Here is a 24,490-nt window from a genome sequence, read left to right as displayed (position 1 = left end):
GGAACAAGGGCCAGACCCTGGGCCTCTTGTGGGTAGGGGCACCCCCGAGAGGCCCAGCCTAGAACAGGGACACTCTGCTGCCCCACAAATCCTCTCCCCAGCCCAAGAGAGGAAACTGGGCCTCCCTTCCCTGCAGCTGCCCCCAGGCTCACCACCTTGTCCCGGCCTCAGCCCTGCGGGCAGCAGCTGCCAGCCAGGCGATTCCCACCGGAAGCCCGGGAGCTGCAGTAATTGAGCTCCGGGGGCCTGCCTCTTCCCTCCCCATCACAGTTCCACCCTTTCCCATGGCTTGGCCCAGCCTCGGGCCCGATGGGGAGCCCCATGCAGTCAGACTGGAGATGGGGCTGAGCTGGGGTACTGACTTTGGTGGCCCAGCTGGAGAGAGAGGTGGGATATCTCAAGGAATCTAGGTGAATGCCCTCCACACCTCCAGCACTCCTTCTAGGGAGTCCAGGGTATCAGGCAATAGCATGTCAGACCTGGCCCCCAGTATATAACGAATTCTCCAATTTCTCATCTGAGATGAGAGGGGTCAGGTTTTGGGACACCCCAGGGTTTGGATACTCAAACCAGAGCTGCTCAGCTCAGCGGCCAGGGCCTCAGGGAACCTTGATTCCTCCCCGGCCAGAGGGTGTCTCTCCAGACACCGAGGTCCCTCCCTCAGCTTGGTATCTGTGCATCCCTCTGCCCGGGGGAGGGTCTCCACGGCCAGGCCTAGTTCCTCTCCAGCTTTCACGGGTAGGATCAGATACCCAACTCAGCAGCCCTTCTCCCCTACACACGTGCGCATGTGTGCACACACATTCCCGTTCCTCACACCCCAGCTCCCTGCCAAGGCGTTCCTCACTGGGCAGTTAACAAGCCCCTCAACCAGACTTTATTCATCCCCACAGATCCATTGCTAAACCAACTGAGGATCAGATGATTCCTGAAATATGAAAGTAATGATGCTAAGAGCAAGACTCCACCAGCTGCTGTTGACTTCGGAAATGGAAGGGGGCCAGAGCCGAGGATTTCCCGTAGCCCTCAGAAAACAGAAAAACCTAGAAAACAGACTCTCCCCTAGAGCCTCCAGAAATGATTGCAGCCCTGCCGATACCTTGCTTTTAGCCCAGTGAGAACTTTTTTGGGCTTCTGACCCCCAGAACTATAAGGTGGTAAGTCTGTGTTGTTTCAAGTGGCGAAGTTTGTGGTAGTTTGTTACGGCAGTCACAGAAAACGACTGTGGGTACAAACCACAGGGTGAAGGGCTCTGTAAAGTGTGAGCAGACGGCCACCCAGGAAGAGGAACAGAATTATTTGTCATTTTTAAGAACAAACCTCATGTGAGCACATGTGCGTGGCTCTGTGCGGGAGATAGGGAGGCCTCTTAGCCATTGAACTGCTCCAAGATAGGGTATTATGAGAAACCAGACCCGCCTCTGGCTGGGCTGGGCAGGAAGGCTTCCTGGAGGAGGCATTTAGACAGGCACTGAAGGTTGGTTAGGGTTCCTCCAGCCGTCAGTCCTGGTGAGGCTCAGAACTGGGGAGACCCCTGTCTGGGGAGCCAAGCCTCTCCCAAGCCCTCTCTCAGTGCACACACCACTCATAGCTCTCATTAGAGAGGAGAAAAGGTCACTTGGCAGACAGCAGCAGTGCGGACAGGCCGCCTTGGACCAGAGGACTTGGCGGGACACAGACAGAGGTGAATCAAGGTCTAGCATCAAGACTTAGGGAAGAACCAGAGTAGACAGCCCTGCTGAGCCCCGCTAGCCAGGGCCTGGGTCACACGGTGGGAAAAGACAAGTGCTCCCTGAATGAATTTTGGCTTTTCCAGACACAGCAATGGCGGGTGAGGTGCACAGACTCTAGTCTCTGCCACCTGACTGCTCAAAACCCTGCCTGGCTCTCCTATCCTTGAGGACAGCCCTTCCATTATTCTCAGTCTTTCCTGTGTATGTGATCTTTTCCTACCTAGACTGAGCCTTTAGTCCCTGTGACTCAGCCCAAGCATCCCTAGGTCCCCCATGGAGCCACGCACACAGCCAATACCAGAGAGATAAGTCAAGTGTACTCCTGGCCAGGGCACACCTGTTTGCACTGCCTGGTGGTTTCAGGCCGATGATTGAGCTGGTTTCATGTGTGGGCAGAGGCAAAGGCCAGCTCTCCGGGGCTGAGTTCAGCTGAACATCTTCAATCCTGCCGTGTCATTGTCCCCAGACACCCACTCCCAGCCTCATAATTAAAATGCCAGCAAGGACTGCCAGCCTGGGTTGTGGGGAAAGTCTGAAACTGGGGCTGCCTGTCTTCAGATCCTAAGGCATCAAAGAGAAGGGAATTAATGGTCGGGGTATTTTCATATATTTGTGCTATTAAATTAACACACACACACACACACACACACACACACACACACACACACACACAAACATGTGGTTTGATTGCCCATTTGAATCTTCCAAGGGAATGTGGGAGGATTTTGTGAACAGATCCTATGCACCCAGGAAGGCAAAATGCTGCTTGCCATGAACGTGCGGCCTCTCTGAATGTGACTGCAGTGGAATTTGGCGTTCTGTTGGTTTCTTTTATTTAATCCTGGCAGGAACACATTCTGCAGGATTATAACAAAAATACTTCAGAAAAAAAAATTCTACATGCCCATATTTACTTTTTAGGCAACTTCCCAGGGACACGCTGCAAGCGTGGAGCCCAGAGCAAAGCTGAACTGAGGTATCGCACGATCACCAGCATGTCACTGGGAATGCCTGGATTGTCGCAAGTGAGCGGGCTTTCTTTCTGGAGAGCAGGGACTGCATTCCTGCCCCCTCGTAAGTTAGTCTTTGCCCCTACTGCCCTGTCCAAAGGGCCTGGCACAGAACTTTGCACACTGGGGACTGAGATGTTTGAATGGCTATAGAAATGTAGGCCAACAATCAGTTTCGGTTTTGCAACATGAAGAAATTCTAGAGATCTATGGCACAACAATGTGCCTATAGTTAATATGACTATACTGGACACTTAAAAATGATTAAGATGGTCAATTTTATGTTACATGTTTTCTACCACAATAAAAAAAAGTGTAAATGGAGAGAAAGCTCCTAATTCAAAACCTGAAATCTGTGGGCATTAGAAACGCACGGTGACTGCCAATGGGCATGGGGTTCCTTTTGGGGGTGACAAAAATGTTTTGGAATTAGAAAGTGGTGATGATTGCACAACCTTATGAATATACTAAAGTCCACTGAATGGTACACTTTAAATGGTACATTTTATGGTATGCGAACTGTATCTTGATTGAAAAACAGGGAAATGCATGAAGAGCTTGTAGATTTCTAGGCCTCACACTGGTGATTCTGGTCTGGAAGGCGCTAGGAATCTGCATTTTTAACAAACTTCCCAGGTGCCACTGGCAGACTGACATTTGGAAATGACTGCCTTAGAGCAGTGTGTGCAGAAATCATGGAGACCTTCCTGAAATGCGGGTTCTGGGCCCAAGTTTCAGCAATTCCTTTAAGATCCTTGTGATACTGCTGCTGCTGGTTGGTGTACCACACTTTGATGGCAAGACTCAAGGACACAGAGGGGCTGCTCCCAAACCCCACAATCCAGGTCCCTCTTCTCCCTCAGTGCCCCCCAAGCCCGCTAAGGGGCGCTATTGGAGGCCAGCAGTGTGCTCCCATCCCCAGGCAGTGGAGCGTCAAGGCAGCTGCTCAGAGCCCAGCACAGGGCCTCCCAGATGCTGAGCCACTTCCCTGGGACAGCTGCCCTGGGACACAAGGTCCACCTCAGTGACCTCAGGGCCAGTCCTGCCGGGCGGAACCAGCCCTACACAGCCTCAGTGCCACCGCTCGGTGGACCCTCTGGCCAGGCTGGGGACTGCATTGCCCCTACCGCCTCCCTGGCCTCAGCTGCCCCATGGCCCAGCTTTGCAGGAGCCCTGGGGCTGCAGCTTCATCCCTAGGGGCTGCAGTGGCTACCAAACAGAGCTGGGTTGGTTACATACCTGGAGGAGAAGCCCCAGGTGGGAGCCGGAGCATGCTTTCGGGGACGCCACGCCCTTGGAGTGAGGCCGGAGACAGGCTCAGAGCAAGAAGGCTGGCCTTTCCTCCCACTGCACTGCTCTCACCAGGCTATGCCCACATGCTGGCAGAAATGACAACTCCTCGTGTGGTTGTCTAATCACGCTGAGGGGACTGTAAAATTCCCAAGGGGGCAAGGACAGTGTCTTATTCAGCTTGACATCTCCAGGGTGCCGGGCAAAGTGCCTGGCACCTACAGGGAGCTTGGGAACAGTTGCAGAATGGCTCAAAATTAAATCCAGGACCACCCTTGCCTCATAAAGTAGGATGCAGCTGTGAATGGTAGGCTGCCCCTGAATATAGTCTCTCCCCACAGTGTCTGCCCACCCTAGAGACCACCCTACTGACGCCACAGCCATGGCCTGCATGGGCTGGGAGCAGGGGGTGGTCCCTGGACATACATGTGTCTCAGCATCTCCATGAGAAAGGCAGGAGCCAGTTGGAGGGGGCTGGAGAGCGTCTGCAAGCAGAAAACAAACGGGTCCCTGGGGCCCTCTGACTGGTCCCTGGGTTTGGGATCCGGCACCGGGGCACAGGTGGGCAGACAGTGGAACCAGGAAGGAGCATCCCTCATCCCTGCCTGGACAGGAAATGTCCCCCGAGCAGTCAGCATCTGTCTCTGTTACTCAGTCCCCCACTGAGCAGCTGTTTTCCTGAAGCCTCCTGCCCTGACCAGAGGTTAATGGGTGAGACCTTCGCCTTCGCCTCAGAAGAGGTCCATCCGGAGGGGGGAACTGAGGGGGGACCTTGGGGAGCTCTCGGGCCAAGCCACCAATCTAACAGCTCATCACACCACTGAGCCCAGCATCATCGATTCAATTAACAGGCAAGTCAGCTGCAGCTAAAGCAAAGCTGCCCAGGCCCTCACAGTGAAACACAGATGCCTCTGACTCCACAGCCAGATACCTGCCCCCCCGCCCCGAGAGGCTCCATGTATACAGCCAGATACCTGCCCCCCCGCCCCGAGAGGCTCCATGTATACAGCCAGATACCTGCCCCCCCGCCCCGAGAGGCTCCATGTATACAGCCAGATACCTGCCCCCCGCCCCGAGAGGCTCCATGCATAGGGCCCTTTTTCTGAAGTCCAGAGAACAGCCGTTTCCCTGTCCCATGCTCGACCCGAATGGGGTCCTCCTAGGGCCCAAAGACCAGTACCCGTCCCTTACCATACTGCAGCCGTCCCAGAGCTCTCCTCCGCAGCCTGAAGATTTTTTAGGTTGTGGTTTATGTAACTTAACGCTAACCAGAGTTCTTTGAGATACTCGGAAACTGCAGACATTTTGTCAACACCTAATCAAAAAGCAAGCGATGCCTCCCTTGGAAGAGGCCCACATGTGAATAAACCAGAGGCCTCTTTACTGGGAAGCGTTTTCTCCTTGGCTGAGCACCGGGGACCTGCTTGAGGTCCCAGCCGGTAGGCGGGGAGGTGCAGGCCCGGGGGTGCAGTGGGAGGGGACATGTGGAGCCAAGACCAGAACCAGAGGACACTGATCGGCCTCATTTCTTCTGGGATCCTCAGTAGCTGAGCTTCTAGGACATTTCTCTCCTGAAGGATCAGAGCCGAATCTCCCAAACTTTCATGGGTCCACGATCCCCTGGGATCTTGTTAAAATGCAGATGCAGATTCGGGGTGGGGTCCGAGAGACTGATGTCCAACTGCTCCCAGGTGAAAACTGTGTGCTCGTCTGAGGACTGACCGGCAATCAGCACCACCCTCAGCCCTAAACGCCCCATCCACCACCCGCCCCCCTCTCCCGCCCTGTTTGGGGCCCACACAGCGGGGACGGACTGCCAAGGATATGAATGAACGAGGATCTTCACGGCCGCTCTCCGGATGGGGTGGAAGGGGCTGAGGACATACAAGGCGTTGGTGGCACTGAACCGGAAGATGGTCTTGCCTTTGTTCAGGACGATGAAGGTCTGTGGACGGAGAGCTGCTTTAGGTCGGGTGGCAGCCCTTAGGCCCTTATGGAGGACAGAGGCTTTTGGGGGGCAGCTGTTGGCTCAGAGCCCTAGAACTCTGGAGAAAGGGTAGGGTGAGAGGAAGAGGAGAGGGCCTGAGGGAGAGGTGGCGGGTAGGGGCAGTCGGCACATTTGACAGGTGAGTGGACCCTTGCTGGGTCACCCACGGCTGGGGTGGGATGAGATCAAGTTTAAGGGATTGTCAGGTTGGGTGGATTTAGTTTCGTTTGAAAATTACAGTCCCAGCCAGAAGAGGCCTTTCACGATCCTAGCCGAGCTGTTATCATAGCGGAGGCCAGGACCCCGCTGATGCCCCCTCCTTCCCCTCTCCCTTCTGACCCCTCTGTGCTTCCCCATGAGGCCCACTGAGGAACGAGGGTCTGATAAGGGAGCTGGGTCAGCAGGGAGGACTAACGGGTGAGAGGAGGGATGAGGAAAATGCAGAGCCCAGCCCAGGAGAGTGAAGCTTTCCCGGGGACCGTGTCTCCTGGAGTCCAGACAGATGGCAGCCCCACCTGACCCCAGAGGACACAACCTAGTGTCTTCCTCGGGGGATCATGTGCAGCCCAGGGTAAACCCGCTCCCTGTGCTTCCAGAAGATTCTATCTACACAGCTCAACGGGGCATTTGAGCGGACAATGGGTGCTAGAGGCTGAGCCACGAGCACATCGAGTGGGCATTTGAGCCAGATGCCACCCTTGAGGACAGCAGTCCATTCCCCCTGCCCTGGCTCAGCGGGCACAGCTGAGGTGGCATAGCCTGGGGTTGTGCTTCTCCAAGGGCTGAGCTGTTGAGATAAGGTTCTTTTTACTCGGGGCTGGGGAGAAAGCTGACCAGAGAGATGAGGACTGAAAGTTCTGCTGTGGTGCCTGAATCACCCGGTGGGGCTGCAGGCAGTGTGACCGGGGGTCAGCAAGGGGAGACGGGAGGTTAGAGACCAGAATCCTACCTGGGGCCACCACTCAAGTGTCCCCGATCACAGGGACAGGAGAGTGTCCCTGACTCCTCCCAGGCTCAACTGCCACCAGCTCCCCAAAGCCCAGCCCGGCCCTGGCCTACTCTCAGCCGGGTCCCCGTGCCAAGACTCCTCCTGTCCCAGGTAACTTCAACCCCATCGCCACTTTGATGCTCCACTCAAACCTTGACTCGTCCCCAGCTGCGGCCTTAACCCGACCCTAATTCTCACTTCCAGCTCTGACCAACCAGGACCTAGGCCCACCCAACCTGACTAATCCCAATGTCTAGTCTAACTCTGACCCCAACCGTGGCCCCAGGCCCCCACCTTAACCCAGCCTGAGTCACTCGAACTCTGGGGGGAATCGAGACCAGGTTCAAGGTCTCTTCTCCCGCCTGTGCATATAGTCTGGGTGGGCTTTCCTTCCACCTACCCACTCACATGTGCGTGTACACACGGAGACAATTGGCACCTCTCCCACCCTCAGACTCCTGGTCTCCTGAATGCAGTCTCATTGCACAGTGACACACAACTCAGACGCCCGGTGACACTGACACGCAACACTCATACCCGCCAGGTGCTCACATTCACTTCCTCAGCGCTTCCTCAGCCCTGGACCAACTGCAGTGACGTGGGTAGGAACCATCCTCCTCGGCACCCAGCCTTCTGGGGAAAGGCCTCCCCCAAATTCAAACCCGCCTTCTTCCGGCAGTGAGGCCCGAAGTGTGGGCAGCTGGGGTGGGTACCAGGCCTCTGCAGGAGCCCTGCATGCCCGTGGTCTGGCTGGGTGCAGGGCTGAGCACACGGTCTTGAGAGGTGAGGCCGGGCAGGGGACCCAGACGGGGGAACTGACCTCCTGGGCAGAAATCCACACCTGAGGAAGCCTGGGTTACCCTGCCCTAGTGGACAAAAGCCCCTTCCTCTCCCTACACTCAGGAGGGACAATGGCAGGACCACCCCTCCCTACCCCTCTCAGATTTCCCACTGGCCATCAAGGTCCCATCACCAGCCCACAAGGCCCAGGATGCTGCTGCCGTGGCCCCCAGCCTGAGCTGTCATTACACAGCCAGTGCCTAGCAAATTCCGTGGGGTGGGGGATGGGGGCTACATGCTGTCTCTGGTTAGGAGAGGGATCACATGCTGTGCTCTGGGGCCCAAATTGGACTCAGGGCCCGACTCCAATTCACACATACCACGGGACCGGGAGGAGTCCTCCAGGGGTGAGAATAATCTAACCACAGATGATTCCCAAAGTAGATACTCCACAGGGAGGCAAGATTTCAAGTGTGGCTGCCTGCTCTTTCTTTCATAGCACCAAACCATCTCAGGCTGCATAATTCTGGCCTTTTATTCTGGAACTCTAACATTAAGGTGATGGGAATATAGATCACTAATGACTCACTCTCCCAAGGCCCAGGGAAGCCAGCCCCAAACAGAGCCCCCGTATGCAGGTGAGGCCCTCTCGCTGTCTGCTGTGCTGACAGGGATGCTGCAGGGAGGTGGGGGTGGGGGGTGGGCAGCAGTCACCTTTTGGGTGCTATAGAAGGGGTCCAGGTCCTCCAGGGGCTCCCCAATGAGCTCTTGGGGTGGGTTGCCATAGAGATCCGGCAGCTTTTTGGAGGCCTGCAGGTCCAGCTGGGGCTGGGGAACCTCCTCCTCGGGCAGCCCGTCTCGGCTCTCCTGCGAGGCGGCCGAACCTCGGGCCTGCTTCTCTGCCATGCGCTTCTCAATGGCCGCCAGAGACTCCCGGGTGAACCTGCGGAAGCTGCTGGTGACCCGAGGTAACAGGAAGTCTGCCATCTTCTCATCCTGCTTCTGGGGCACAGGCTGTCCTCACGCTACCTGCAGGGAAGCTGAAAGACACAGACATGGGGCTGATGCTGTGCCCACGGCCAGGGGTCACGGTGGCCAGACCTGGGGGGAGTGGCTGGGCTGGTGGAGGCAAGGACCAGCACCTTGGCAAAGATGCTCCCCACCTCTCCACAGGCACACTTGGCGGATGCCGGCCTGGGCAAACCCAGAGCCCTCCAGGCTCCAGGGAATGCATGGGGACCTGCAGGAGGGTCGTTCCTCCCTTTCCCATCCCAACGAGCACGTTTGAATGCAAGTAGGCACGAGTGACTGGGTCATCGGGGACCCTTCATTCTACCCCACTTGATATAAAAGGGCACACTCACACCTGTTGGTTCCTTAACCAAGCCCACTCTGAGACACTTCTCACAACTGATCCCGACACACCCTGGGCTGAAGGGGACACTCCATGGGGCAGGGAGGGGGCCTGTCACCTTTTTATTTCAGATCTCTGGCCAGGCTGGTCTTGAACAAATGAAGGATGGAATGAATGACGAATACGTAGATGAGGGGCAAGGGCGTTAGAAGATACCCACTGCTGCCCTTCCTCTCAGCTTGTCTCTTCTACAGGAAACCCTGGGACCCTAGGAGGGTGATCAGAGCCCTCCTGGGCCAACGTCCCAACCCTGGGCTTCTTTTTCAGGCAGATCCTCGGCCTGAGTGGTGGGACCAGAGGGTGGGGGACAGTCTGTCTGGTCTTCCCATAGCACCACGCACCTGCGTGGGGGAGGGTGCCCAGACTTCACCTGGGGCATGGAGGTTCCAACATCTGGCCACTGAGGGGGTATCTGGATCTGCTCACCGAGGCCCAGGCAAGTCCTGCAGGTTTTTGGCAACAGCTGGGTAACAACCTGGCAGCTGCCATCCAGATGTTGGCACCGCAGAGCTGTGTACACAGCTGCCACAGAGCCCCCTGAGAGGATCTCAAAGAAATCCCCAGAGTGAGGCATCCTTCCAGAGATGGAAAACGCTGATGGAGCATCCCAGACTCCTCACTCCCCTCCTCCTGAGTCTGAACAAACCAGGGCCCATCTCGAGTAATAGCAGAACCAGAACATGGTGACCGCACTTCCGCTAGGACGTCCAGCCAGCAGCTGCATGTGACGCCAAACAGGGAGAATGTGGCCCCCGGTGGCCTCAGATGATCCAGGACCTGGTGTGAACAGGCTCTGACTCTGACACGGAGGCCGGAGAATGTGTACCCGACTGCCCCACCAAAACAGGATGTGGTCGGCGTAGCTCCTGACTGGGACGCCACTGCCACTAGGAGGGGGAGGCCGTGTCACTAATTACCACATCAAACCCGGGCAGGGCCGGGCACCTGTTGGAGATCTCTGCCAAGACAGAATCCCTTTCTGTCAAAGACAAGCTCTGCCTTGATCTGACTCCTGGGACACATGTCACCAATGACCCCAATGAGTGGCTGCCACCCCGACCCCTGCACACACCCCGCCAAGGGCCCAGGCTCCAATCACCGTGAAGTAGGCACCTGGCCAGGTAACAGGTAAACAGTGAGCAAACACAACACAGCCGGGTCTCAAAAGGCCGCCTCTGGTCCGCAGGGAGATGCAGCACGGAATGTGTGAAGGGAAGCCAGAGGAGAGAGGTCCCGGGACAGACACTGTCAGAACCACCCCATCCTTCAGCCTCTTGTTCTTCTGGTTCACTCCAGTAAAGTTAAAGGAACATCTTTGTTGAAAACAGCAGGTGAAGGAGTAGATCCCTATTTAATAAAAGCCTGTCCCTGTCTAACTCCATCTTTGCGTGAATAAAGAGAGGCGTCCGTAATACTCGCCACCAAACATGAATGGTGACGTTTTTTCCTCGGCTGGTGGAAGTTTAGGTAATTTTAAACTTTCTTCTTCGTGCTTTTCTTCAGTTTTGAATTATTTATGATGATCTTATATTATTTTTCAAAAACAATAAAGTCATTATTCTTTTTATTAAAAAACAAGGCAGCCTGGATGACAGCAGCCCCTTCCTTGCAGGGCAATCCTCTCCACTGTGAGCCATCACTAGTCCTGTAAATCAAGAAGTCTCCTCGTTTACTTGGAATTATTTCCTAAAAATAGTGTTCTCTGTCTCACTGTATCCATCTGTGTCCACATGCCTGCGAGCGTTCTGGAGACACGTGGACACCCATGGACCTAGGGCCCCTGGTACATAGCGGCGTGTGTGTGTGTGTGTGGTGGTGGTGTGTGTGGTGTGTGTGCGTGCATGTGTGTGTGTGCGTGTGCACGCAAGCTTGCACCTGCATATACATCTGTTCTGGTAAAGGTGCTTTTAAAATTTGTATTGAAGTCAACTGTTCATACAGATTGGTGCCCAAATCCTAAGTGTACACACAGGTGGATGAATTTCCACAGACTGAACTCGCCCAGTCACTAGAGCCCAGGTCAAGAAATGGATAATTTCCAGTCCCTCTGACTGGGGTTCCCCTCTAGTCAGCAACTGGATAACCACTCTCCCGACTGCTAACAGTCAGGAGACTAGCTTTGTTTGCCTCTGCAGCTCAGAGGAACCTAACAGACCTCTTGGAGTGATGGGGAAAAAATCTGGGGGGAACTGCATCTCGTTCTCATTAACCTCTATCTGAACTTTAACATTTCCTTCCATTACGAATGCAGGCAGCAAGATGGAAGTGTTAGCGATACCTGTGACCAATAGAAATGCAGCTATTTCTCTGTTCCATTACAGGGGCTGCAGTATCTCAAATAGCATTAATGCCATGGCTACTTCAAAATTACAACACTTATTAGATATTATTATTTAATATAGTAATAACGAAGCCCCAATGACAGGGCCCCGGGTCCTCGGAAGGGTCTTGCCCCAGCTGGCCTCCAGCAGGGCACCAGAACCCCTGGGACTCGGCAGTTTGTGAAAGCAGATTCCAGATGAAGTTCCCTGCTCCCCAGCAGCCAGGCAGCTTCAGGTTCCAAGGTAAACCTGCCAAGAGTGTCCTCTGTCTCTGGGTCCCCACAGGTGGCTCACTGTGAGTGGGTGGGATCTGTTTTCTCCCTTGTTCTCCCACTGCCTGCACCTGGCTCTGGCCCTGCCCTTCCTTCAGCAGCTCAGGGCCCACGCCCTGTTGAGGCTGAGACTGGCTGAGCCCTGGCTGCAAGCTTTCTGGTGATGCCAGGGTAAGGAGAGATCGGGGTAGACCTGAGGACACTCCAGGCTCAGGCCCAGCCATACCCCTCAGGCCTGGGAGGGCAGGCCCCCAGCTTTGCAGGGAAGACCCACTTCTGGCTGGGGAAGTGCAAGGAGCCTCTATCTCACACAGCTCCATCACGTAGGGGAGCCTGGACGAGATTTGACTCAAAGATCACACAAAGATCATACTCTTCTAGATGCCGGCACCCCATGACTCTCACCCTCACGCAGGACAGCCTCTCCACCTGCACCAGCTTCTCCACCAGCAACAGTCTCTCCATCTGTACCAGCATCTCCATCTGTACCAGCTTTTCCACCTGCACCAGCTTCTCCACCTGCAACAGTCTCTCCACCTGTAGCAGCTTCTCCACCTGCACCAACTTCACCTTCACCAGCTTCTCCATCTGTACCAGCCCTACACCTGCTCCCCAGGCTGGGACAGCTTCTTCCTGATGATCCCTCTTCTTGGGCCAGTTTCCCCTGTCCTATCGGTGTCCCCTGAGCTCTAGGGACCCCCTACTCCATCTTGTCTCAAGTTCATCAGCTTCTGTTACTGGGTGCATCTCTCCCTCAGTTCTGCTGGCTCCTGAGAGTCACTGGGAGCAAACTGTGAACCCTCCTTTTCAAACTGGCTCCTCCTGACACTGGCCACAATTCCCTAGCTCCACCAAAAATCAGGCCTCCATCCCCAAGGCCACGGCCGTGGGATGGGCCTCCTGGCCCCAGCTGGGACCAGTCTGATCCCATTGCCACCGGCCTCCTCCCTCTTTCCCTCCACCCACCATGTGCAGCTCCCACCACTTCCTAGTTCAGACATTGCCAAACACTGTCCATGCCCTGTGCAACGGCAGAGCCACCTCATGCTCCCCTCGCTACACCACCTCCTCCAGGACGCCCTCTCTGATTGCCCACCCACACTGACCTCCCTCCTTTGGGTCAGGAGGCTGAGCCCCACATCCAGCCCTGGATCTCTTCCTGGCCTCGGCTGCTCTCTAACACTTGTTAGCGTGGGTCTGGTCTCCCCAAACATCTTGGAAACCTCATCTTAGGGCAAGGCTGGGTCCCCCCTCCTCTGAGTCGCTGGCCTGTAGGTGTGGGAATTCACATCAGGGCGGAGATGCTGTGGGGGGAGAATATGGACTGTTCACACCAGAAACTGGACCGCCCCAGACTGTCTCATCTTCTTGTCTCCTCCTGAAAGACGATTTCCTGAATGCACAGGGCACACAGCTGGTGCTCAATCAATGGTGGTTACAATGCCGTGACACAGGACACGACAGCCCGGCAGCCTGCAGTGCAGCCATGCAGTGCTGGGGTGGAGGAGGGATGCGCAGGACTTCCCTGGTTTTAGCACTAAAATTCCTGCATCCCAGATGCCCTTCAGTCCTGGACAAACCAGGCCAGTTGGCCGTCCCTGGGGTGAGGAGGGACCAGACTCCAGCCTAACCCCTCCTCGCAGCCCCTTCCTGCTCACTCCCCTCCCGGCTCCTGAAGGCAGTTCCTGAGTCACTTCTGGCATTCTGCTCGCCTAGGAATCGGAGCCTCTGGAACGCAACAGGCAAAGAATATTCTTTGCCATGTAAATTTATTCAAAGAGCTCTGTGGAAGTGATTCCCTGGCTTCCTAGAAAATCTCTGCTGGCTTCCTCTGCTCTGGGCGCCTCCTTCCTGCCCTGCAGTCCAGGTGACCTCGGGCTGGAGCACCCACAACCCTGGGCACTAGTTCCACCTGTGCCCTTCCACTGCCCCTCAGTCCTGAGGGCTCAGGGAGAGGGTGTGGGTGGCCCTGAAGCAGGGGCTCACTCCCCACAGGTGTGAGGAGTATCAGGAGCCACTTCATGTCTCCCTTGAGAACCCGCTGAAACTAATCAACACCTCAACCCATAGACTCATTTTGATGACTCAGTGAACATTTAATCAGCACCCACTGTGTGCATGGCCCTACAAATGACTTCTTAGAATACTTTCCTTCCCTAAGTGATGGGTCCCAAATCAACAGGTGTGATGACAAGAAAGGGGGAAAAGTCATCAGCAAGGAGAGTATGGTAGCTTTTAAGGAAATTTCTACTCGGTCTTGTTGAGGTTGGCAATGAGGAAATGCCCTGGGCCAGAGAACCCAGCCCTGTGACCGGGTCTGCTCACCCCTCTTATCTCTGGAAGACTTCCTAGTCCTATGCGGGATAGGGGCATGGTTAGGGCTATGGCTTGGAAGCAAGACTGCCTGTGTGAACCTGGGTCCTGGCCACTTGTATGTTCTTGGGCAAGTTAACTGATGGTTCTCTACCTCAGTTTTCTCATAGGTAAAATGGGGTTAATAATAGTACCTATTTCACAGGGCTGTTCTGAGGCATAAGTGTATTAATACTTGCACATGCTCAGCACACAGAAAGTGTTCAATGAGTGTCATTTGCTATAATCATTGTGGTTATTGTTGCCATTCTTTTTCTCCTAAGAAATCCAGCTCAGAAGACCCTTCTCTGAAAAACCTTGTCGCTGCCCACACCAGTCCTCCCCGCCTGGCTGGCTCTTCCCTTCTCTGCGTTCCTGGCACACTGCGTTCCTATACTGGCTTCATCACAGGGTAGAGTAATTTGCTTCCACATCTGCCTCTCCCTCTGGCTGTGTCCTGAGCTCCCAAAGCACAGTCTGGCCTCAGAGAGGTGCCTATAAGGGCCTGGTGAATGAAGGAATGAATGCATGAATGAATGAGTGCCAGATTAACCTTCCTACTGCCCAGCCACTAACCCACACTGTGACCTTGGGACAAGGTCACACTTACCACTCTCCCTCCCCCCTTTCTGGACCTCAGTTTCCTCAACCATGAGCTGGGGTGGGTCATCCCAGCAGCATCACTTGCTCGTTATGTGCCTGGGACTGCGCTTATTCCATCCTTATAACAATCCTAGGAAGAGGGGACGTTATTATCCCCATGGTACACATGCGAAATCTGATGCTTCAGTCTGTCTGAAGCCAGGCCTTAAGCCTAACCACTGCACGACATTGCCTCCCACCTCTGAGGACATGGAGAGCAGGGAGGAAGGGTCAGGGCTATCTGTGGCCTGCCTACCTGGGCTGAGTATGTCTGTGATCCTCGCTCCAAAGCTAAGAGCCGGCCCATCAGCCTCCTCTGAGGCTGGCCCTCCCTCTTTGCAGCCTGTGTGGCCAGATGGTCCCAGGGAGACCTAGCCAGTTTCTGCCCTTGTCTCTCCAGCTCTCCACACCAGATAGAGCTGCCCAGTCCCATAGGAAAGCCACTCTGCACCTGTGGCTAGCGAGCACCTGGCAGGCGGCTAGTGCCCATCCAGATGTGCTGTGTTACATCCACACTGGTTTAGAAGGCTTAGCATGATCAAGAATGTCACCTATTTCACTATTAACTTTTAAATATCGATTAAAATTTAAACTGGTCATATTTTGGATATATGTACTGGGTGAAATAAAACATATTAAAATTAATTTCACCTGTTTCTTTTTACGTTTTAAAATGCAGCTAGTAGAAAATTTTAAATTGCATATGTGACTTGCATTTGTAACTCAAATTATATCTCTATTGGATGGCACTGTCGTAGAGTTCCAGCCACGGGGCCCTAAACCCTTACAGAACTCCACCTGCTTTGGGGCTGGGCCTCAGGCTAGCCTGGGGGTGGGGGAGGGGAGGGAGCAGAAAACGGAGGGGAGGAGGGCTGGAAGGTGGGGATGGGTGGAAGGAGGGTTGGAGGGCGGGGATCCCACAGGTTGGGATGGTAGGGGGTGAGGGGAAGGGGAGGAGTCGACAGTGTGTTTCAGGCCATCCCTCCTGCCCAGGCAATTATATGCACAGTCCTGGCTCTCCCGGGGTAACCACTTGGACAAAGGCTCAGCGGGGGTGCCAGCTGGTGCCCGTGGCCTGTGCATTCAGGTCCCTGCTCCCAGATCAAAGGCACACTGGCACATCCCTGTGCGGGCAAGGCCTCAGCTAACCGGCTCCCTGCAGGCTCCTCTCCTTTGAGGCTGCACAGGCATTAACCCTGTCCAGTCTGGACCCCAGTCCTCGGGAAGGGGGCGAGGCATCGTGAAGGGGCTTTCCTTCTCTAGCTGCCATCCCAGCCCCCAGCAGTCTCGGGAAGTCCTGCAGAATCATCCCCATCCCTCCCAGAGGTGAACACACCCACCCCAGAAGCCGGGGATGCCCTCATTTACATGCATTTGCATCTCATTTATTCCAACAGTCAGGCTGAAGCCGAGGCTAATTCAGCTGACAGTAAAACCTCACCCTCTTGCTCTGCTGAAGTGATTCTCCAGGCAGGGATGAAAAGGGGGTCCCTGAGACCAGGCCCCCTTCTGGACTGGGAGCTGATGGAAGAGCTGTATGGAGGGAGGGGCACTTTTGACCTGAGCCCTGAACTCAGCCCAAGCCTCCTTCCTGCCTTTTCATCCCCCTTCCCCATTTAAGGATGGGGACCTGGGGGCTGGGAAGTGCCAGTTCATCCCATTATCTCATCTGAGTGTTCAGTGGTGTTTTGGTGCCAGGCCAGGGGAAACACAAACTCCCCAGGTCATGTAGGGCCCCTTCCACCGGGCACACAGCACCCACTTCCCCCAAGCCCGAGTCTTCCTCCGAACACCCTGTACCACTCCATGACTAAGGGAGCTATAATGTGCTGAGCAGCTCTGAGCTGTCAGAGCTGCTGGGGCCCTGGGTCTCCTGGGTGGAGACCTGGATGATCTACTATTCCGAGACCACAGAGCCCAGAAGTTGAAGAGCTGGCTCAGTCAGCCTGGGGCACTTCTGCCCCAGACCCTGTAGAGCTACACCCACACAATACATACAATCGGGCCAGAAAGGTGTCCACTTGTGGCCCAGGAAACACTCTCCTGGAACAGAGGTGCCTCTGAGACAGCAGTCAGCATCCCGTCTCTCTCCAGCCCAGTTCCTTCCAACTCACTTTCTCCATCTGGGCTGAAAAAAGGTTCCGCAGTGGAACTGCACAGACGCCACGGCAATCTAGGCATTTTGGGGCCACCTACTGCATGCACTGAAGGAGACAGAAATGCGCCCAGAGAAACCTAGGAACCCTATGCTACAGGGTCATTTACCTCCAGAGGGATAAGCCAATCCACTAATCCACAAAGTCCACACGGCAGAAGTGTCATGACACCGTATAGCCGAATGTGCAACCCTTGTGCCTTGATACTCTTTTAAATTGAGGTATAATACATATACAAGAAAATGCAAATTTTAGGTGTACAGCTGGATGAGTTTTAATAAATGTATACGCCTGTGTAACTACTACGCCAATTAAGACGGTTCCCCACTGTCCCTTTCCAGTCAACTTTTCTGACTTCTATCACCATAGATTAGTTTTGCCTGTTCTGGAACTTCTTATACATGGAATCACACCGTATGGGCTCTTGTGTGTCAGCTGTCCTTACTTAACATAATGCTTTTGAGAATTTTACTTTTTATTTGTCGGTGAGTGCCATTTAAGTTACTTGTGCAATACACTGGGAAGACAAGTGAACCATCTGGGGACAAGTCCTTGATTCAATCATAAAACTCGAGGGCTGGAAGGGACCAGAAGTGCAGCAGTCTCCGGGGACAGGCGGCCCCAGGGGATCCCTAGGGAGTTTTTTTCTCTCCTTCTCTCAGACATTTCCTGAAATGGAAGCTCAGCAATTACACACCTAATAAGCACCCAGGCCCAGCAAGTGAGTGGGGGCTTTCCCTACATTTCCAGTTTTGTTATCAACTAGCTGTCGCTTTATTTCACTGGCAGTCTGTGCTGCTTGTGACCCAGCAAGGTGGCAGGGTCGGCGCCGCAAATGGCCGGTTGAGCTCCTGTGTCTTCTGCTCAAGTCTGGCCGTGGTGGGCAGGCCTCTGTCGCTCAGCCTCCCTGCACCCACACACCAGTAGGGTGTCCCTTGGGTGGGGCCCTGGGCCCAGCAGGGAATGGACCCAGGGCTGGTATTCTTCCGAGGAAAAGCCCCAGAGGCAGGCAGCAGAGGGAGGGCACCTGGGCTCTGAGGGGCTCTTTGGACCACTTCTGGGCTATCGGTCCAGGTCGATGAGGCTGGGACTTTGATGGCCAGGCAGGAGGTATTGATTGGGCTGGGCTGGTCCCTCCCATGGTCTGATCTCCCCCTGCCCCTCATCTTAGATCCTCCCGGGGCACCTCCCAGGCCAGCCTGGATGGAGGGATGCTAAGGTAGCCTGAGAACTGAGTTGGTACTTCAAGCCAGATTACCCTTCCTGCTCTGCTGTCTCTCTGAGAACTGCCTCTTGAGCCAGGTCCTTCCTTCACACAGGCCTTCAAGGAATCAATACCCGCCAGAAAGGTGTTTACCACCCTCCTGATGCCACGAAGAGCCTTTCTACTCTTCAAGATCCATTCCCAGAAAGCACTGGGAATACCTGGGCAAGGCCTGGGTGGGGCAGGGAGTCACTGGCTCTGGGCTTAGTGCCACTTGCATGCCTGTGTGACCTTGAGCCTATGGGGTGACAAGTACCAGCCCTTGGCCTCTCAGGGCTGTAAGGAGGGGAGTGAAAGCCCTTGCAGATGACAACAGCGGGATCTCCAAGGGGGTGAGGCATCTTCTCGGGCCCACACAGACTCCGTGAGAGCAGCTTTGTCTTTCAACTCAGCTAATACCTCTGTGGGGACGTGACTTTCCACTGTCTCCCTGGGAGATTTAATCAGAAGAAAAACTGAAGGGGAGAGAAAGAGAAAGAACTCCAGCCTTGGAACATAAACATTCTTCCGAAAACAGGCCTGAAAACTTGATCTGATCCCTTTCACCTCTCCAAATGCTGTGCATCTTCCATGGCTGGGCTCCAATCCCACCTCCTCCAGGCAGCCTTCCCTGGCTGCTCTGGGCCACACTGACCTCCCACTGGGAAGGCTAAGCTTCCAATGCCAACCTCACATTTACTCCTGGGCAGACCTCTTTCTGGCCAGTGGGGTAAACCTGGGAAGCTCTGAGAGTCCTCTTCTGCCAGTAAACAGAGTGAGGAATGAACAAAAGATTGACAAACTGTCCCATCAGACTCTGGTTTCAACAATCACAATGAAGTTTTCTGTTGGGCTTGGGGCACACTGGATACCCCTCCAGGAAACAGAGCTGGAGATGGGTGGACTATGGGCATCCAAGCTCCCCAGCCCACGGCTGTGGTAACTCTGCAGGGATGGGATGAAGCAGGCCTGGCAAGGGAGGTGATACGAGTTTCAGAGTCCGTGAATCAGATGTCTCCAATGCTCTGCCAGATGCAGTGGCTGCCCCAGAAAAGCCCGGTCCTGGATTTCCTCCACTATCTGAGGGCTCCAGGTCCCAGGAATTCACTTGGGGTCTCTATAAATAGCACCCATCCCATATTGATCATCTTAAAAATACACAGGATGTTCCAGGACCACAGAGAGAAGGGTCTAAATATAGTGTCACCCTCAGGAACCGCTGGCAGCCCGAGGTGAGTGGTGTAAGCCGTGCATAAGCAAAGGGGCAGTCTGAAGGGGCTAACGACTGAGGGGGGGGGGGGGGAGGTGGAATGGAGGCAAGGGACCTCTCCATCTCCACCCCAGTCCCTTTGCTCCAGCACAGCAGCCAACCCTGTTCAGGAGCTTGGCCCTGCCTCAGGGCCTTTGTACTGGCATTCCCCTCTTTACAAGACATTCTTGCCCCAGATCTCCTCAGGATTGCTTCTTTCTTGCTATTCAGGTCTCAGTTTAGTCTCCTCCTTCAAGATGCCTTCCATGACCAGCCAGTCTAGCGTCACTCCCATCTCTCCATCACATCATCCTGTTTTATTTCCTTCATAGCACCGGTCACAATCTAAAATTATCTTCTGTATTTAATTGTTTCATGGTACCCAGACTGTCTTTCCCAACAGTATGTAAACTTCATGAGAGCAGTTATTGTATCTGAATTGTACAGCTTCTAGAATGTTCCATGACAGAGATTAGGTGCTGGATGCCCTGTCCAGGCTCTCTCCGACCACCTGAGGCTGAACTCAGCCTCAGACCTCTGCTGCAGGTTAGTCTGGGCTGGCAGAGGGCAGTGGGCATCAAATCCTGGGCTCACTTCGAAGCCTCACCACCCCTGTGACCCCTCCCTGCATCGTCCAGCCTCTCTCCACAGGCTGCCCCTGGCTTCACCTTCTCTTCTCTGTCTCCTTTGTGGATTTAGCCACAGGACTTTTAGCCCAGGCCCTCTACTCCTGGAAACCTGCTCTAGACGACCTCATCTTATCCTCAGACACTGGCTTTCTGGAACACTTTTCTCTCCTCAGAGCAAATCTCCCTCTCCTTCCTACTCCCTGCCCCCAGCAGGAGTCACAGCTCCTGTCATCAAAATCACCCTCTCAGAGCTTCATAGGAAGAGTCATTTCACCCCAGGCCTTCCTGACCGGCCCACTGGACAAACCAGAGCAACTGAGACCCCACGGGCACACTTTCAACTCACAGATCTCTGGCCCTCCCTGTGAAGGAAAGCATCTTCCCCACAATCTCACGCTCATGGACGCACGGCACGGACGCACACGCCTACAGTGTCCACTCCGGGCTCTTCCTACAGCCCTCCCTCGACCCCACCCTCCCCCCAGCTCCCCTCTATCTCTCTCTTCGCTCTTAAACCATCAAACTCTTTGGAAAAGCTGTCTACACATGCTCTCTCCACATCCTCACCTTCTGCTCACTCCTCAACCCACTCCAAACTGGATTCCATTCTCACCAATTCATTCATTCATTCATTCATTCATCAAAATCCATCTCTACCCAGCACCACATTCTGTGGGTGCCAAGAGGAAAATTTCTGTTGTTAAGGTCACCAGCACCCTCACGGTCGCTCAGTCTAATGGACACTCATTTTTAAATTATGCATTCTTTTTCATCTTCCCATGAACTTCTCAAAACGTATCTTCTTAACTCTCCCAGCACAGACAGGAGACTTCCGGGACGCGCGCCCTCTGTGCTTTCTGTGACACCTCCCACTGCTGGCTGTCCTCCTACCTCTCTGACTGCTCCTTCCCAGCCTCCGTTGCAGACTTCTCCAGCCTCAAGTGTTGGAGTGCCTCAGGGCTCCAGACTGAACTCTCTTCCCTCCCACCCTCTTCTCCACATTAGGATCACCTGGGTGCTTTCAAGACTACTGATGCCTGGGCCTCACCTCAGAGTCAAATGAATTAGAATGTCTGGGGGTGGAGTCTGGGCATAGGTTGGTTTTGTTTAAAAAGCTTTCCCTGGGCGCCTGCAGCCTGTGCTCTGCAACAAGACAAGCCACCGCAATGAGAAGCCCAAGCACCGCAACAAAGAGTGGCCCCTGCTCTCCGCAACTAGAGAAAGCCCGCGCGCAGCAACAAGGACCCAGCACAGCCAAAAATAAATAAATTTAATTAATTAATTAAAAAAAAAACTTTCCAAGTGATGCTAATATCGCCAGGGTTGAGAACCACTGGTCTGCATTCTCACTGGAAAATCTAATTCACTGCCATGGCTCCAACAACCAGCCTCTGCGGATGATTCCAAGTTCCTACCTCCAGCCCAGATCTCCCTCCTGGACCCTGGACCCTTCCCTCCAACTGACTGCTAGATATCAGCATCTCCCTGGAAGCACTACACGTTCAGATCAGGACCCTGAAACATCCATCACCTTCTCTGTTCTGCATCAACCTTGCCAACCCAAACTCCACTTGCCCATCCACCCCACTCCCCACCGTGTGATACAGCAGCAGTGAATCTCACTTAGTGAGCAACCGATGTTGGGGATGGGAGAGCGCCATATCCCTTAACAGGGAAGGAAGTTGGAATATCACAGGTTGTATCACCTGTGATCACCTGCCTGTCCCTCTCCTTCAACTGAAAAACTTTGTACGGCATCCATGGTCTGCCCTGGAGAGGCAGCACAGTGCAAAGCAGATATACTGACACCTGGGCTCAAACTGAAGTCCCGCTACTTAGTAGATGTGTGACAGTGAGCAAGTTACTTAACCTTTCTGGGCTTTCAGTTTCACCACCTGCAAATTGGTCATTATTATGGTGTCTGCCTCCAGGGTTGATTCAAGGATTCAGCGAGATGAGTCTTATAAAGTGCTTAGTGCCGTGCCTGGCTGGCAGAAAGCACTCAGTGAATGTTAGCTATTTTTAGTACCATTACTGAGGATAAATTCCCAATTCCTGAGAGGAGCTCCAAGGGTCCCCGTGACTGTGACCTTGGCTTTAGCTTTTGCTCTTCTCTTCCTCACACCACGGGACCCAACGGGTCACTGAACGATTGTACTGTTTCACATCTCTGTGCTTTTGTACGTTGATAGTCTTGACGGCTAGACTGCACCTTCTCTATCTAGAAAACTCCTATTCATCCTTCAAAATCCAGCTGGAAAGTTATTTTTGTTAGATAGATACCCTTGACTCTCCTGGTCAAAGGCAATCACTCCTCTTTTGAGTGGTTTGTGGGCACACACTTCTATCGTTGTACACTTTTCCAGTAAGTTTCCCAAGGGTCAGCAGGAACCAGCCTCCTATGAACAGAACAGAGACTGCCATTTACCACTGTCCCAGGCTGCCCCCAGGACTCCCTTCTCCTTGGAATCCCTGAGCACCAGCCTCTTGTTCTCCCCAACTCCCAGTTGTCTCTGGTACTTCCTACCACTCCTCCGAACTCCATCTTCATGTTGAGCGAGTCAATCCCGGAAATTTTCCAGAGGGGCTTCAATCACCACCGCGTCGGGACCAAGCACCCCAAAGGCATAGCAGCTTCCCATGCCACACTGGGCTGAACGCTAGTTCTTGGCACCTCAGGACCACATCCCTTTCTGCTCAGATTCTCTGTGATCAGTCCTAGGTCAACTTGGCTCTCAGAAAGTAGATCTCAAGGCATCTTCACCCTGAGTGGGGCCCCCAATCCACTGACTCTCTAGGTGACCTTGGTTTAGTCCTTGACCCACTCTCAGCCTCAGTTTCCCCCCTGCCCCCGCACGATGTGGTGGTGATGATAGGGTTACTGAGGCTCATTTCAGCATGGGGCTGAACACTCTAGTGTAAAATCTGTGTTCCGCACTCTGGCTGTTCCCTGACCTTCCCCTCCCCTCGCTCCTGTGACTGCAGCAGGGCTTGAGCTATCAGCCCGTGCCAGCCTCATTCCACCTTCCAGCTCCATTACCACCCACTCACATGCACCTGCCCAATTCTAACTGTGAGAGGCTGAGGTCAGCAGCAGGGGCCTGGCCTCCTGATGACCTGGGCCTCTGCCGCTCAGGGCCCCTCTGGATCCTGAAGGGAATCGGGGAGAGAGCAGATGTGCTGTGGCAGGCACGGTGGGGTCATGTGGAGTGCCTGTCTCTACCGGGCAGTCTAGCCTCCCAGTGGAGGCGCCTGCGTTCTCAGCAGGATGGGAGGAGAGAGGTGGGGAAATGGAATGGCAGCCCAGAACCCCAAGAGGAAACTGATCCCGTCACCCACACTGGTCTCAGAGCACTAAGGAGAGAAGATCGACTCCTGCCACAACCTCGGCCACGGCCTCCTGATTCGGGGCTGTGCACTGGCCTCCAACAGGTGTTTGCAAGGCGGGCCTAAGGCCAGGGCCTTGTGCCCAGCACCCCACCACCACCAGCACTCTCCACACCTCCATCCCCCACAAGGCTAGGCACCTCTACTTCCTTCCAGGGCACCAACAAAGACGATCAAAAAACAAGTAGAAAACGGCCTGGCCTCCGGCCTCCCGGGTCAGAGCTAGGAGGGCAAAGAACTCTCCCCATCCCAGAGCACAGATATCTCCCCCGTTGAAGGCACACGGAGATCTCTCCACTTCAGGGCTCACAGAGACCAGATGTGTCCCCATTAGGGCGTCAAGAGGGCACAGAGATCTCTTTACGGCCGGAACGCGCAGAGATAGGGCACACAACATAGATCTCTCCCCCGTCAGGGTGCACATAGATCTGTCCCCGGTCAGGACCGGCAGAGATCTCACCCCAGAGAGGACACCCCCAGCGGACTGCTCCGCGGGGCCCAGAGAAAGGGGGGGCATAGCCCCTTCCTCCATTCCCAGCCCTTCTCGGTCAGTTCCCCCACTCTCTACGCGCCTAGTCGCTGTTCTGACCTTGGGGTCTCTGGCCTCCGGAAGCCGGGTGCCAATCCCAGACCCTCCCCGAGCTTGCGCCAGGATCGGCCGGGAAGCCGGAGCCGCAGCTCCCCCTCCCCCGGCCCTCGACAGCGCATTGGGAAACCCGGAAGGAAAGGGAAGGGGAGGGGGCGTGCGCCGATTAGCAGACGCCCCCCGCTCCCGGGGATCCCCTCCAGCCAGGCTGCTCTGCGCCCCTTCTTCTCCCCTTCCCACCCTCGGGGGCAGAGATGGGGGAGGGAGCCTGCCTGCGGACTCGGGGCAGGGGAGGGGGCGCGCAGCGGTTGGAAGCTCTAACCCTCGGGGAGGAAAGTTGGGCGGCGGCAGGCAGAGGGGGTTCCGGCCGGGCCGGGGCCGCCGAGCGCGTGTGTGCTCGCTCACCTGCTGGTCCCCCGGCCGGGGCCCCGGAATGGGCGGCTGAGGCTCG

At 54.8% G+C, this 24,490-nt stretch overlaps 1 protein-coding gene across 1 annotated transcript in view; it reads right to left on the bottom strand.

Annotated features, from left to right (window-relative positions):
- The window catches only part of SCN5A (sodium voltage-gated channel alpha subunit 5), a 103,422-nt gene extending 79,339 nt beyond the window's left edge, over positions 1-24,083 (bottom strand). The window contains exons 1-3 of the mRNA XM_060021402.1: positions 24,043-24,083; positions 8,503-8,828; positions 5,860-5,978 (exon numbers count right to left, since the gene is read on the bottom strand). Coding sequence (XP_059877385.1) covers positions 5,860-5,978; positions 8,503-8,775 — 392 coding nt within the window. The 5' untranslated portion in view covers positions 8,776-8,828; positions 24,043-24,083. The remainder of the gene's footprint in view (positions 1-5,859; positions 5,979-8,502; positions 8,829-24,042) is intronic.
- Positions 24,084-24,490: the final 407 nt, after the last annotated feature.

This window comes from Delphinus delphis, chromosome 10 (genome assembly GCF_949987515.2).
Source record: "Delphinus delphis chromosome 10, mDelDel1.2, whole genome shotgun sequence".
NCBI lineage: Eukaryota > Metazoa > Chordata > Mammalia > Artiodactyla > Delphinidae > Delphinus > Delphinus delphis.
Note: the sequence above shows the minus strand (reverse complement) of the source record. Positions and strands in the feature narration are given on the sequence as shown.